The sequence below is a fragment of the Myotis davidii genome, unplaced genomic scaffold, assembly GCF_000327345.1.
Source record: "Myotis davidii unplaced genomic scaffold, ASM32734v1 scaffold830, whole genome shotgun sequence".
NCBI lineage: Eukaryota > Metazoa > Chordata > Mammalia > Chiroptera > Vespertilionidae > Myotis > Myotis davidii.
The window spans coordinates 311,646-327,933 of NW_006282202.1; the positions used below are offsets into that span (position 1 = coordinate 311,646).

Below are 16,288 nucleotides of genomic sequence, written 5' to 3' on the forward strand. Positions count from 1 at the left end.
ATGGGCATCAGGAGTGGGAGTGGGAGTGGGAGTGGGTGAGGATTAGCAATAAATGAAAGAAAGAAAGAAAGAAAGAAAGAAAGAAAGAAAGAAAGAAAGGGAGGGAGGGAGGAAGGAAGGAAGGAAGGAAGGGAGGGAGGAAGGGAGGGAAGAAGTGAGCCCAGGCCTTCGTTAGAGTGGGACTCGCTAAGGTGCAGCTGCAAGTCTACATCCAGGTTCCTCACCTACCAGCCCTATGTGACATGGTGAGAAATAATCATTTTAGTCTTTGTGTTTGTTTTAAACTTCGGATCTTGCTCTATCTCTTATTCTATTTTTAATTATTATTGTTGTTACTATTCTGTTTTGTTTTCCGTTGCTATCCCCTTAAAAGTCAATTTATGAACCACACAGCTTAGCATTCAGGAGATCATATGCACCAAAGGTAGTGTCTTGTTCCTGTTGGCTGGTCACTGTTGCATGAGTGTCCATGATTAACCATGGGGCAGCCCCCAGTCCTAGTCCTGCAGCCATACCCTCACTAACTGTTCATGCACGCATGGAGCGGTCACATACACTAGCAGCAGAACTTTCTTTAGCTGTGTAATGACAGAAAAGGAGGGTGATATACCCTGCTCTTTGCTGGCTGGAGTGCATGTGGTAGTGTCAGTCTGAGTGGCTAGGGCAGCCATGGGCAAACTACGACCCGCGGGCTGGATCCGGCCTGTTTGAAATGAATAAAACTAAAAGCAAAAAAAAGACCATACCCTTTTATGTAATGATGTTTACTTTGAATTTATATTAGTTCACATAAACACTCCATCCATGCTTTTGTTCCGGCCAGGACTGCCCTTTGGGACTGGGCACTGCAGGAATGGGGAATTCACAAATCTTTGGTTCCTGATCTGCAAGGTGACATGTTTAGGGCACTGGAACACCACTGACACCCTTAGGGACTACCTGCTCAGTTGGCTCTCCACTATCCCTTGTTCTCTTAGAATAAAGATTACTAGAATACACACCTGAGTTGAATTTGGAAGTCTCCTTTAAAGTCTGTAAAAGACTACTTTTTTATTTTCTTGGAAGCAATAAAGAAGGTGTTATGAATAGAGGCAACCCCCACCCCAACCCCAGCATTTGCTTCTCAGTGATTGCTCAGAGTTTATTCAAGGCATCTGACACTCCCTTGTGCCCTCATTGCCCACATTTGCAGGTGGAATTGCTCAGGTAGTTCCATTTGTGGAATTGCACTGGATTTGGCTGGTTGCCTCTCAGATCTTGATGGCACTGGCTGAAACAGCCCTGCTCCCTGCCTTCCTTTCAGTGGTTGCTGTGCAGAACTCAGAGTCAGGGCAGGTTCATGTCCATAGTTTCTTCTTCAGACCATTAGTCAGTTTAGGATTCTCTCAGACTTAAAATAGAAGCATGCTTGTTTTCTCTACTTCAAATGTTACTTCTTAAAAGAATCTTATAAATATTGCTCATCTGAAGAAAGTGGTTTTTAATACCAAACAAAAAATGAAAGGACCCAGATTTTTCTTTCCCTGTATATATCCTAGAAGGAGGCATGGGAAACATCTTACCAATATTTTTACCCTAAAAAAAGTCTTAAAAAGAGCAGACATTCTTATATGAAAAACAGCTGATACCTACAATAAAGAAGCATATGTCCCTTTGTTGCATTAATTCTCTGTCAGTACTTCACTGAACCTTCTGTCCCTGTCACAGTGAGAAAGCACCTCACTTGTGGAGCTTGAGGTATACCCTGTGGCATTTAGGGCTGCAGCCTGGAAGTCTTCCCACACCTCTGGCCTGCCTGTTTGCCCTGCAGGCATTCTGCAGCCTGGAAGGTGCTCTCCATGTCCTTGCCAACCAGTGCCCAAACATCTCAGGCACCTGACTGAGGAAATCTCTTGTTCTCTCCAGCCAAGAACTTACACAGAGGAAGAACTGAATGCCAAGCTGACCCGGCGTGTGCAGAAGGCAGCTCGGAGACAGGCCAAGCAAGAGGAACTTAAGCGGCTGCACCGAGCCCAGGTAAAACCAGGAGGGGCCACACCACAGCACCCTTATTTCCAACCAGCTATTCCTCATCCATGATGAGGGAGGGAGAGGAAGGCAGAGCAGAGGTAGATGGGGTGTCCTATTCCCTGAGAGGACAGCCCCAAAGGCTAAGGTCACAAACCCCTGGCTTGATACAACAACAGAAACCTTGATTTTGTGGAGTTTTAGGTAGGAAGAGAAGAGCCAAGCTTTGAGTTTCTAAATTCCTTACTCTGGAATAATCATTTTAAAGTCAACTAGTTCAGTTGTAAGAATAATTACTGAGGCAATCAGTGACCTGACAGCCTCTGATAGGCCTGGGATTTAGAGGTCAGAGTAGTGTTCGAGTCATCAGCCTCTGTCTGCAGGCCTCAGAGATCCTAGACCATGCTCGATTGGGGGTGGTGAGGACTAAATAATTTCTTTATACAAAGTCTTAAAAAGATACCTAAATATAATATGGTTTTTTAATTAACTCATTTCTATCTGGCTGTATTCATAGAGATTAGTACACTAATCAAAAGCTATACAATGAGAAACATTAACAGAAAATCCAAATACCAACGAAGTATTGCTCTGAATTCCATGTTTCATCAAGCATCTAAAATCACCTTGTCTTGCACATTATTCCATATGCACATTACCTGCACTGATACGCCACTGGTTGCTGCTGCTTTGGGGGTTGAATGTTCTTCTGATTGCCCATTTTTAGTCCCCACGTAGCACGCAGGAACTTCGCACTGCGGATTCTGGCTGGGTGCTCCATTCTAGATTTCTTCTTTATTTTTAATCTTGTAGAGAGAGGGTGTCTGCAGTAGTGTCCAAGAACCCCTGCTAATGCTTTAACAATATCACCATCAGAAAGGTCCCTGGTCAGTATGGCTCATGGGCTAGAGAGCATGGCCCACACACCGAGGGGTTGCGAGTTTGATTCCTGATCAAGGGCACGTACCAGGGTTGCAGTTTCGATCCCCAGCCCTGGTTGGGGGTGCATGTGGGAGGCAACCAACAATGTCTCTCTTTCTCTCTCTCCACTCCTCCCCCCCTTCTACTTTCTCTAAGGATCAATGGAAGAAATATCCTCAGGTGAGGATTAATACCAAAAAATGAAGAAACAGAAAGGTCCTAGGCTGTAGTATTTAATTACTTCTTGCAGGAATTTAATCCACTTCCTCTCTTTGAACTGCCCCGAGAGAGGCTGGTCATTCCTTGATGTGCACCCATATACATGTTGCTGACTGATGATGGGCCCCTAAGACATGTTCTTCACACACTGGGCATGATGCCCATTAACATAGAGCCTTTCCAAATTTTTTACCATGTTAGCTTTTTCCCCTCTGTGTGTGTGCAGGTTGTTGGCCTCCTGAAGGTTAGGAGATGAGAGGGCTGGGTCTCCTGTTGCTTTGTTCCCACAGATCATCCAGCGGCAGCTAGAGCAGGTGGAGGAGAGGCAGCGACAGCTGGAGGAGAGAGGTGTTGCTGTGGAGAAGGCGCTCCGCGGGGAAGCAGGTACTGCCTGGGCTGTCCTATGAGGAGGTTGTTCCTAAGGGAAGCCCCTACCCCCAGCCCCATGGTAGGGCTAGTTTTGTATCACCTCAGCTTCTTTTCCAGCAGGCTTCTCTGGGTTCCTTCATCACTGAGATTTGGGCTTCCTGTAAAACAAAGGAAAGAAAAGCACCTCTGTTTGTAACTGCCCCGAGGCCCACCCCTGTTCTTTCACCCTGTCTTAGAGCTTGCCATTTACCTGTGGGATGAAATCTCAGTCTACTTCCTCTGTTGATGGCAAGCACTGGACCTTCTCCTCCTTCCCCCCTCCTCTTTTCCCACCCCATCATTTTCTCTAGAAGAAAATAACGGAATAAGGGAGACCTGTACCACAAGAAACCATCAGAGAACTGCACAAGCAGAGCCCCTGGCCTGCTCTCCAAATGCCACCTCCTGTTTTTGGCTCTCCAGGCTCCCTTCCTGCCCAAGCTGCTCAGAGTATGTAAGGACACACACCCCACAGTGCACTCACCACCTACTGTGGGTTGAGCACACAGATTTCCCAGTGTGAGCCCAGGCTCTGTATTTCCTAGAGTCTGCTTACTCAAGACAGGGTAGAAAGGCTTGGAGGACTATGGCAGGCCAGCACTATGTAGACATTGGGAAATAACTGTGAGGGCCATTGTGCTTGGTGACTGCAGTTCCTGGGGAAAATCAAAGTGTAGTGCAGAGACACCCACTGTCCACCCAAGGAAAATGTGGGGCGGATTAAGCACAGTTAGGCACAGAGAAAGCAAGGAGTTATCCTGAATCCCAAGAGCCAGGAATCCCTATTGGTGCAAGACCTGAAAACCACTGGGGCCAGCCCCAACTGTAGCTCCAACACAGGCATGGAGTGATTGATGTCTGCTTTTTCAAGAATCCACAAGTCTCTAAATGTGGAAACCTCCATCTCTTGTAGAGAGCACAGGCTAAGCATTCAAGTTGTGAGGCTGGGAATGAAGAGAGGTAGTGACTTAATTTTGCAGTAGCCCCTTGTTACTTCCTTATTCAAGTGTGGCAGAGGGGCTGTGGTATGTCTCCTGGTAGGCAGACTGTCAGTAAACTAAAGAAGAGCCAATAAGAAGCAGCCAGGAATGGGACCAGTTGCTACCATCTGGTCTTGCTACAGAACTGACCAGTGGGGTGACCTTGCAGTATGTACCAAGTGTAAAGATGAATTCATGGGGTTCTTTAAGACTGAAGTTTACATGGGGGGAGTCAGGGGTCAGACATAGAAGTAGGCGCTTTTTCCAGGCCCTTCAAGGCCTAGAAATTGCAGTTAAACAATTGACTCAGTGATGACCTTCAGGTGAAGAGAAGAGGTGGGGGAAAAGATGAGGGTGTGATGTTCTTGGTTTTGTGCCTTACTGATGCTTGACTTACTGCTTGAAGCCCAAGTCACCAAATGAAATGCAAATACTTGAACCACTGAGGAGCCAATGAGCCAGAAGCCTGGGATGTGTGATTGCAAGGCAAGCACTGGCTCTCTGTCAAGGAGTGGAGGTTTAGGTTCACCTAAAAGGGTCCCTGGCTTCCAAATGAAGCTGTGATGTCTCCACCATCCAATTTTTTCTCTGTGTCCTGTATGCTCTGACTTGGCCTCCTCAGTTAAGCCTGAGCCCCTGGAGGAAATTGGCCCAAACCTACCAGAGATGCCCTGAACCTGCTATAAGCAACTCGCAGGGCCCTGTCCTCGCTGTTTTCTCTTCTTGCAGAAGAAATCAAGAGGAAGCCTGGGCCCATCATTCCTTCTACCCTTCCCCACTAATTACTTCTGCCAAAGTAGAAAGTGAAGGGTAGATCTCCCAACACATAGTCAGACTAGCTCAACAGGGTGTGCCTCCTTGCTCACAGGTTCAGAGGTTTGGGTGGGTCACCCCAGGGATGATGGTTCCCGTAATGCACTTGCGTGCCTGCCGGCTGCCGTGCAATTTGAGTCTATGATGGTGCTTCAGTGTTTCTGCAACAGGCTGCGTGGTTCAAGCTGCTGGCTACCAAAGGATCAGAGAATAATATACCATTGAAGACTGGCATAAGATTTTGCCAAAATTTCTCTTTCCAGCTGTTTAGATAATTTTCTTTTCATAAACATATACAGCCAGGATTTCATCGAAGTCATAGGTTTTCAAACTTGTTTTTTAGCAGCAGAACCCTTTTTACAAACCAGATTATAAATTCAAGTCAAAGAGAATTACTTTAAAATGTTAATCAACACAAATTTGAAAATTTGAAAGCACTGCCTCCACTTCCAGTTCACACCTGTGTAGAGAACATCCTGGCACACAGAGGCAGTTGCTGCAAATGGTAAGTTTTTAACCGCTCACCTGGAGATTTCAGGATATGCATAGTTTAAATGATGCAGATGCTTGACACTTAAATAGAGTACTAGAAATTGTTTTCACAGGTAAATCACTGACAAATGTAATAGTAGTTCATATTCTTTTAAAAGAGTAGATCTCAGATAAAAGCTCCCAAATATACAATGAACAACTATGCTATGATATTGTGGCATGTGTGTTACGCACCTAGAGGACCTCATTGTGACAGAAGCTGCTTGAGGCTGAGAGAGAACTCTATCGGGACGCTGACCTGTACACTTGTACAGGAGTACTCTACTTGCCAGAATGTCAATGATGAATAAATGTCCTCTTTCCTAACACATTTACAGGGCATACAGATACTTGCACAAAGAGGCAGAAGAAACTTGGTCCTGGGGGCTTCACAAAAGCCATTTTACCTGGTAGCACAAATTAATGTGTTGATGGTCTTCGGTCAGCTAAAAGTTGGCATATCAAACATTTGAACATGGAGTATCTTATTTAAGTTTTTTAAAATAAGGTAAAAGTATTTGTGAATCAGGTATTTGGGAGACTCCTGAAATAGCACTTGAAAAACCCTAAGGATTCCACAGAACAGTTTCAAAACCACTATTGTAGTCCATACTCTTCCAAGCAAGGCTTTAACCAGAAACCTCCATCCAAATACATAAACATCTATTCTGTTTATAAAGACAGGCTTCAGCAGCTCCATTGGGAGATTTTCTCAAGATGCATTTGGGAAATTCTAAGAATATAATAGCTCTTACCATAAGAATATATTTCCAAATATATTTTTTTCCTTGACTTATTTAAGCACATCACTTCCAAGGCCCCCCTTTTGTCAGATGCGCCAGTGGCCCTCTTCCTACTTGGCAGAGATCACCTTTGAGGCAAATCTGTACACACTGGCTGCTTCTTCCTCTGCTGCTTCAGCATCTCTCTCCTTTTGTTAGTCCGGTTGTTCCTAGCTAGTCTTAGTATAGCATGACAGGCTGGAGTCTTCAGCAGTGGTCATCAGCCCCTTCCCTGGGGAGCATATATCTGGTCAACTTGTTTGGTCCCTCTGGCTGAGGGGGTCAGACTGCCCAATTAGCCAAGGTGCCTTCCAGAGGAGAGATCTGATATGGACCTGCCATCCATTAGTCCCAACTTACCCAAGGCTCATGAATATCCAGACCACCAGGGTTAGGTTCAGAGCTTTCCGGCCCAGAGCAAGACTAAGACTGACATGATTTCTGGTCTGGAGCATCTGGAAAGCCTGCCTTTTTTGTTCTTGAAACCCTGATTCAAACTTAAACCATTCAAACTTAAACTTGGAAAACCATTCCAGGTTTGCATTGTACTTTCTGGTGTGTCCATTCTTTTTTTTCTTTTCTTTTCTTTTGACTTTTTACAGAGAGGAAGGGAGAGGGATAGAGAGTTAGAAACATTGATGAGAGAGAAACATCGATCAGCTGCCTCCTGCACACTCCCCATTAAGGATGTGCCCGCAACCAAGGTACATGCCCTTGACTGGAATCAAACCTGGGACCCCTCAGTCTGTAGGCCGACGCTCTATCCTCTGAGCCAAACCGGTTAGGGCTGGTGTGTCCATTCTTGAAGGTGGAACCCTATTGGGAAACAAAAGGCTGCTAGGATTAGCATTCAAGATTGTGAAATGTGGAGGAAAAGGAGAGAAATAGCAGCTGACCTTTATTGTGCTCTGCATTTGCTTATGATTCTGCCCAAGTCCAGTCCCTCAGCACAGCCCAGTCTCTATATCTCAGGCATGTGAAGAACATAACATCCTTACTAGACAGCCACATGGAGCTAAAAAGCTAGGAGTGCCAGTGGCCAGCAAACCTCGAAAAGCCTTCAGGCAAATAGCCACAGCTCATTTCCTGCTTTTACAGAGAAGGCTAGCTGAAGTTAGGGTCTAACCCAGCTGTGGGCAAACTACGGCTCGTGGGCCTGGGCCGGATCCGGCCTGTTTGAAATGAATAAACCTAAAAAAAAAAAAAGACCGTACCCTTTTTTGTAATGATGTTTACTTTGAATTTATATTAGTTCACACAGACACTCCATCCATGCTTTTGTTCTGGCCCTCCAGTCCAGTTTAAGAACCCATTGTGGCCCTCGAGTCAAAAAGTTTGCCCACCCCTGGTCTAACCTCAGAAGAAAGAGCATCTCCTTCCTCTCAACCCATCTAGCAAAAGTGGTTCTGCAAGGAGTTTGGTATACCCACCAGTGGGGGCCACATGTGTGAATTCTTGAGAGAGCTCTGACTGCCTTTAACCCTAAGGATTGGTGTCCTTGCCAAGCTTTTCTGGGTGGTTTACGTCTTGCCTTCAGAGCTCAGCCTGGAGCCTCTAATATTCAGTAACTAAGGAAGTAGTTGCACTGATCTGCCCTTGAATTTTTTAAATGTTCTTAGTTAGATAAGGTTCAGTCCTAGCAGGGCCAGAATTCCCAACAAATCCAAGGCCTTTGTCCTAACTAATTATTGGAGTTATAAACAGGAATCACATTGACATTGGCTATTAACTCACCTGTGGTTAGTGAACACCCCCTCCCACCACCAGGAAATATATGGCTCAGCATGTGTGCACACAATGCACTTTCAGAGAGAAGCATGCTTTGCAGCTATTTCTCTTCTCCCTCTTGCTGTCTCTCTTTGTTTCTTATGCTTTTTGCTATTGATTGCTTTGGGTAGGGGGGACAGGAGGGTTTTATCAGATCCAGTAACTCTCTCTTCATCGATTCCTTGTTGTAGACTATTGGGGAGAGTCTTATTACAGTGACCTCATCGACTTGCATCTGGGTGGTATGTATAGCAGCATCTGTTGCTGACACTAACCCTGCTGACACCCTTTCCCCACCCATTCTCATTAGTCCCTGTTCACAACTGAAAGAAGAAATCAACCTGTTAACCAAATGGCAAACACAGGCTCTTTCCTATCTCATAATGGAGCAGCATACTGGGTCCTCCCCACTACCATATATACTCCAAAGAAGATCTGAGGTAGCTTTTGCTGCCCAGGGTTATCTTAAATTTTTATAATAAAAATTCAGCTGCCCCAACCCATCAACCTCACATCAGCATTCTGGTCCTTCTAATAACTTTTTGGTTGTTTGACAACCAATACACACACACACACACACACACACACACACACACACACACCAACCTGACCTCTGCCTTGGATCTCATCCCTCAGAAGTTGGAGGTGTCATATCTACCAGGAAGCTCACTGCTAACCACACTCGAGAACCAAACATCTGAAGAACTCAGCCTCGACCATTTTCATTAGGATGTGCTCACGTTTCCCCTAAGAGATTCAAGTGCATATAAAGGTGCCACTTATGATTTCTACCCAAATTCACCAAGCTTGAGGCTATGTGACAGATGCCTATAATAATGCCCTTCCCTCCTTGCTCTGTCCTGGCACTTCCTTCACAGTTCTTTTCAATGAACACAGGAAAAGGATAAGGCAGTGGTTCTCAGCATGGGGTCCCAGGACCAACACATCAGCATCATGACTTGGTAATTGTTAAAGATACAAGTGATCAATCCCCACCCAAACCCGCCGAATCAGAAACTGGGGGTGAGGCCTGGTTATCTGTATTTTAACAAACCTTCCTGATGATTCTCAGACCCTCTAAAGTCAGAGAACCACTGCCTTAAAAGAAGTCAATATTGAAGTCAATATTTTTTATGTCTTGCTGCATGAAGCTTATCATTAGTATCAGATTAGAGAAATAACCAATCCAGGAGTCTCATTTCTAGACTTTGGGCAGTTTTACTCCTGGAAAGTTAACATCTTATCAAGAGGAGTGCCAAGCAGCTGCTCCTGAGGTTAATGGTGGGGGACCTCTGGCACTTCCTCTTCTGGAGTTCCTGCTTTCTGAAAGGTCTTCATCTTCCCTCGCAGAAGTGGCGTTAAAACCCAAGAACTGGCAAAAATCATTCTCATTTTTTACCACAATCTCATCCTTTTAAGAAAATCACTTTTTGGCTCATTCCTTTAAAGTCCAAAGGTATAATTCTGTGATTCCTACTATGAGATAGTGCCATATTCTTAAAGAACCTCCATCAGTAAGGAGGCTGGCTCTTGGCTTCGTTGGGTGGGTTGGGAGTGACTGGTCTCTCTGTCCCACCCCATTGTCCCATGGATTCCACCCTCCACAGATTCCTTCAGTGCCCCAGAGCTTCTCAGGGACTTCCACACTCACGGCCATTCATGCTGTAATTAACAAAACATATTTCTTGTTTAATGTCCTTGATTCCTTTTCTAACGCATCCTAACACTCTTGGGGGATATGTATGTCATTTTTTAAAAAAAATATTTTTAATTGATTTCAGAGAGGAAGAGAGAGATAGAAACATCAATGATGAGAGAGAATCATAAATTGGCTGCTTCACCCTGGAGATCGAGTCCGCAACCTGGGCATGAGCCCTGACCAGGAATCAAACCATGACCTCCTGGATCATGGGTTGATGATGTTCAATCACTGAGCCACGCCAGCCAGGCTGTTTATGTCATTTTTAAAAAATATTTTTTTTTTTTATTTCAGAGAGGAAAAGAGAGGGAGAGAGAAACATCAGTGATGAGAGAGAATCATTGATTGGCTGCTTCCTGCACGCCCCACACTGGGGATCGAGTCCACAACCCAGGCACATGTCCTGACCGGGAATCGAACTTGGGACCCTTCAGTCCACAGCCCAATGCTCTATCCACTGAGCCAAACCAGCGAGGACTGTTTATATCATTTTTATTAAGTAAATCTCAATGTGTGAAAATATGTGGTTGGGTTGTTGTTGTTTTTTAATTCAAAATCTCCTGGAAGGAAATGTCAAAATCAATTTATTTAAAAGTATATTCACCCTTCCTTCCCAGTTTAAGATACTGTTGCCACACTGATTAACTCATATGTCTAGTTTTGTTTTCTTTATCCCCATTGCTTGAATGATAAATGTAGTTGGCTCTTTTCATTTCTGTGTTCCTGAACTCCCAACTACTAGCCTTTCAGATTTAAAATTCCAACAAATTCTAAGGGAATATGAAATAAATAAATAAATAAAACTCAATGTGTCTTCTGAATTATAAAGTGCCCCCATCAAACACCTGATGACCCTGCTACTGGATTCTCATCAACTCATCATTTCTTTTTCAGCTTATGTTATTTTTTCTAAACGTTAGACTTCTCTTGTGGGCTCTGATCACCACATAGAGGCTGCTACTGCCCTAACAATGAAGCATGAGAGAAACATCCATTCCAAAGGGAGTCACTATATACCCAGGCAGAGAGCAAGAGTCCTCCAGCCCCACTCCCATCAAGCTCCAAGAGGAACATTTAGATAACAGAAATAGTTCCCTTTCAGATTCTGCTGTTTTCTTCTTGGAGCACTTGGTAATATTCATTATTTGAGGGGAGGAAATTATCCTTTTAAAATCTGAAGCCTAAAATGTCGAATCTGATTGCTTCTCTGCTATTGCATCCCCAGAAGGCCACACAGAGACCTCATTGCTGGGCCCAGCACTAATCAAAGCTCAGAGAAATCCAGACTCCTAATGCCTGCCTGGTGCTCTGCCCATTAAACTATATTGTTCCAGTATGGTCATTTGATGGCTATCAGCTGACTATATAAAGGCTCCAAATCTGTATTAGAAGTCTCTTTTTGAGCCACAGAGTACAGAGAATAAAGATCTTTCTTCTCTTAGTTGAACCTTGTTATTTCAAAACAAACCATTAAAAAGACAGAATGAGCCTTGGGCCAGAGAGGAAGGGTGCCCAAGTGACCTCACCCCCTTCATCTTCTTCCCAGGACACTAGGCAGGCTCCCCACCCTACCCAGTCAGCATATTTTGTTCCACCAGACAGATAGGTGACTGGAAATCTTTATATAAAAACCATATCTCTGAATACCTTTAAATTAAAAACATACAGAAGGGGGTAAATGAGATTTAAAGTTGTTTATATGGGAAATAATACAATATTTAATGAATTATACAAGAATAAACTCTTTCATATACACACAACTATAAACCTAATATTGCTCACCCTGTATACACCTAATTTCTAGTTTTCAAAGACTTTACCTGTTGATTGATCTCAAAGGGAAATTGAAAGAACATGAATGGTTTAGAAATGTAGCATAAAGGACTGGAAAGTGGTTCTTTTATTGTTGCTGGTGAATTGGTGTGAGAGGCACAGAGGGCCCCCCACAAGCCTGCTTACTTCCCTCCTTTCTGGGTCTTCCTGTTCTGTTTGCTTCCTTTAACTTGATGTTCTAGATTTTGGCTTGTCTTTTTGGTTCTGCTTGCTTAGGAACTTTAAAGTCCTTGAAATTTCCCAGCATTCTTCTGTGTACATGTGTGCATACACATGTGAATGTACACATATATTGTATGTGCACACACATGGGTGTGCTGGATCACAATTCTTATATTCTGTTTTGTTGTTTTAGTCTCTCTTTTTTGCCTTTATTCTAGAGCTCCATTCTGTACTAAGTTTTTTGTAATTAATCTTTATTGTTGAGATTATTACAGATGTCCCTCTTTTTTCCTCCCATAGCTCCCCTCTACCCAGTTCCCACCCCACCCCAGGCCCTCACCGCCCTATTGTCTGTGTCCCTATAAGATCTTTGTCTAATCTCTTCCTGCACCCACCACACACTCCCTTTCCTCTGAGAATCATCAGTCTGTTCCATTTCCATGCCCTTGATTCTGTTCCATTCACCAGTTTATTCTGTTCATCAGATTTTTTATGCATTTGATTTTTAGATTTACTTGTTGATAGATATGTATTTGTTATCACTTGGTTATTCATATTTTTTATCTTTACTTTTTCTTCTTCCTCTTCTTAAAGAATACTCTTCAGCATTTCATATAATACTGGTTTGGTGGTGATGAACTCCTTTAGCTTTTTCTTGCCTGTGAAGCTCTTTATCTGACCTTCAATTCTAAATGATAGCTTTACTGGGTAAAGTATTCTTGGTTGTAGATTCTTGCAATTCATCACTTTGAATATTTCTTGCCACTCCCTTCTGGCCTGCATAGTGTCTGTTGAGAAATCAGCTAACAGTCATATGGGTACTCCCTTGTAGGTAACTAACTGTTTTTCTCTTGCTGCTTTTAAGATTCTCTCTTTGTCTTTTGCCCTTGGCATTTTAATTATGATGTGTCTTGGCGTGGTCCTCTTTGCATTCATCTTGTTTAAGGTTCTCTGTACTTCCTGGACCTGTAAGTCCATTTCTTTCACCAGGTAGGGGAAGTTTCTGTCATTATTTCGTCTAATATGTTTCTTTTTGCTCTTCTGGTTGGGTGTTATTTGCTTGCTCGTATTTCAAATCATTGATCTGATTCTCGGGATCCCCTAATCTGTTGAATCCCTGTATATTATTCTTTACTTCAGTCAGTGTATGCTTAATTTCTGACTGGTTCTTTTCCTTTTTTTTTTTTTTTTTTTTGGCATTCTCACTAAGATCCTTGAAAGTCTCACTAAGTTCCTCGGAGGTTTCTAGAAGATTCTTGAGTAACCTTATATCCATGATTTTGAACTCTATATCCAGTAGTTTGCTTTCTTCCATTTCTTTCATTTGTGACATGTTTCTTTGTGGCTACTTTCCTGTTTTGTTTCTATGTATTGGGTAGCTGCTAAGTCTCCTTGAGTTGACAGAGTGGCCTTGGGTAGTAGGTGTCCTATAGGGCACAGTGGCTCAGCCTCCCTAGTCACATGAGGTGGACACTCTTGGTGCACCCCTTTGTGGACTGTGTGCACAGTTTTATTGTAGTTGAGCCTTGATTGCTGTTGGTGTCACTGGGAGGAATTGACCGCCAGGCCAAACTGGCTGTGAGGACCAGCTACGACTACAGTGAGAGAGCTGCTGTGCAGGAGACACCCTTATGGAGCATGACTTGCTTCAGTGGGGCTTTGATGCTCACTGAGTCTGCCCCTTGAGTGTGTTGCTTATAGATGTGAAGAGTTGTAATCTGGTATAGTCTCACACAGACCACTGGTACACTGGCTCTTGGGTCTCCAGGGAGGTGCAACATCAGCCACTGCCTGGGGCCACCCAGCAGGAGCTACAGAGAGATCTACAGATTCCTCCTCTTTTTATCTAGTTTGGAAGTGCCCAGATGAGGTCCAGCTGTGAAGCAATGCACGCTGGTGCTAGTGCCAGTTTTTTGGGGCCTTTTATTGACAAGTCTGGGGCTCCCTGACCCAGCTGCAGCTTGTTTGACAGGTTTTCAGTCTGAGAAAGGACAGACCATTCATATGCAAAAGCTGCTGCACACAGCTTGGGTGGGGTTGTAAATTGGGTAGGGCGGGGTCTCAGCGAATCACCAGGACAGAGGGAACAGAAATGGCTGCCTGTCAGCCCTTTACCTGGAAGGTCCCAACACAGGAACAATGACCACTGCGAGCACCTCCATCTAAAACAATGACCACTTGCGAGCACCTCCATCTAAAAGAAAACCACCCCATATTCCTGCCCTGATGCCAAACAGTCCAGTTTCTCCCCTTGTGTATCTGGGACCCCAAAGCCTAGCCCGGCACTGGAGCTCAGAGGAAGTGGGAGCTTGTAAATTCAGTTTGCAATGCCTGCCTTGTAAGAAGAGCAGCTGTGTCTCCAGCAGTCTGTGTGTCACTCAGCCCCAATCTGCACTTGTTTTTACATCCTGTAGTTCTTACAGCCCTTAGGGACTTCTTTCCCCAGCTCTGGGACCCTGGGCTTGGGGCCTGGTGTGGGACTGGGACTCCTTGCTCCCCTAGGGGGCCTCTGCAGAGGCGATCTCCCTCCCAATTAAAAAAGCTGCACACACGGGTGCTGAACCAGCCCGTTCAGTGCCTCCTCACCTCCTACCAATCTCAGTGTGCTTTCTTCTTTACCTCTCTAGCTGTAGTACTTCCACTCAGCCAGCTTTCCCATGGTTCTGGATGATAGTTGTTCTGTATTTTACTTATAATTTTGATGTGGTTGTGGGAGGCAGCAAGTACAGGCATTTAGCTACGCGCCATCTTATGATTTATTTGTACTAAGTTTTATAACACAAGGCACCCCACCTAGCCCTGTCATATATATATATATAGACTGGGCATGCTGGGACATAGACCTTTCAGCTTACCACTCTGCAGCTTTGCAGCCAACCACCTTGACTCCCTTGTAGGGTCACAGCATCTGTCATTGCCCCTGGATTTGGGACTGGGCACCTCAGTTTTACAAATAATGCAAAGGCTAACTCATGTCAGGCATGTCATTTATTGATACAGAGCAAATAGGTTTCTGGGTTAAGGAGTCAGAACAGTTGAGTATAATCTTAGTCAACAGAATATCTGGCCAATCTTCCCTTGCTTTAGACTACATAGCCTGAACAACACAGAAAGGAAAATCAGGCTTGGCCAGTGTGGCTCAGTTGAGCATCATCCCATACACCAAAAGGTTGCTGGTTCCATTCACAGTCAGGGCACATGCCCGGGTTGTGGGCTTGATCTCCATCCTGTAGGGGGCATTCAGGAGGCAGCTGAAGGATGTTTCTCTTCCATAGATGTTTCTATCTCTCCCTTTCCTTTCTGCTCTCTTGGAGGCCAAGAGGAAATCAAAAAATAATCTCATCCTATTTTAAAAAAATATTTGCTTTATAAGAAAGACAGATTAGTGAAAGCCCCATTCCTTATACCTACAACACCAAGAAATTCTCCCAACCCTGGACATCTGGCTTTTTGCAAGTTTAATCTGGTCGATTGAGCTCGAAAATGAAAGGTAATGTCCCTGATGTTTCTTCTGGAAAAAAAATAACGAAATTCTGGTAGTATTAATAGGTTGAATTGGATAAAAAGGTACTTCTGCAATGCTGGGTCAGTTATCCGTAAATATTATGGCATTATAGCCAAAAACAAGTGTGAGAAATGGAAGTCTGCCCCAGATAGTTGTCCACAAAGGCTAGCCCAGGGTCCCTGTAGCAAGAAAATGGAGCCTCCAAATGCAACTGAGAAGCAAGCATGCCTCTTGCCTATTTTGAGGAAGTCAAAATCAAACAATCTCTTCCTATATGCAGGATTTTCCAGAAGTAGAGCTGGAAGTGAAGTATTTAACTCTGGGGTACTTTACAGATTTTTATGCATGAAACCAGCTGTGGTATATCAAAAGGGAAGGGGCGGCAATTCTGAACCTAAAAGGATGATATTGTATGATGGTTGTGACTTGATTATTTGGAATTTTGTATTTTCAAGTGGAGATCCTATATAATAAAGAGCTAATATGCAAATGGTCATCACGCCCTCGTGCTGGGGCCGGGGGCCCTAAGGCCACATGCCCCGGGACCTGGGGACCTGAGGCCACACCCCCCACCCGGTGGGGCTTGACGGGGGAACTGAGGCTGTGCCCCCTGCCCAGTGGGGCTTGGCGGGGGACCTGAGGCCAAGCCAGGGGACCTGTG

General features: G+C 44.4%; 1 protein-coding gene across 1 annotated transcript in view; it reads left to right on the top strand.

Annotated features, from left to right (window-relative positions):
* The window catches only part of MICAL3 (microtubule associated monooxygenase, calponin and LIM domain containing 3), a 266,794-nt gene that overhangs the window by 227,912 nt on the left and 22,594 nt on the right, over positions 1–16,288 (top strand). The window contains 2 exon segments of the mRNA XM_006752758.2: positions 1,906–2,016; positions 3,438–3,531. Coding sequence (XP_006752821.1) covers positions 1,906–2,016; positions 3,438–3,531 — 205 coding nt within the window.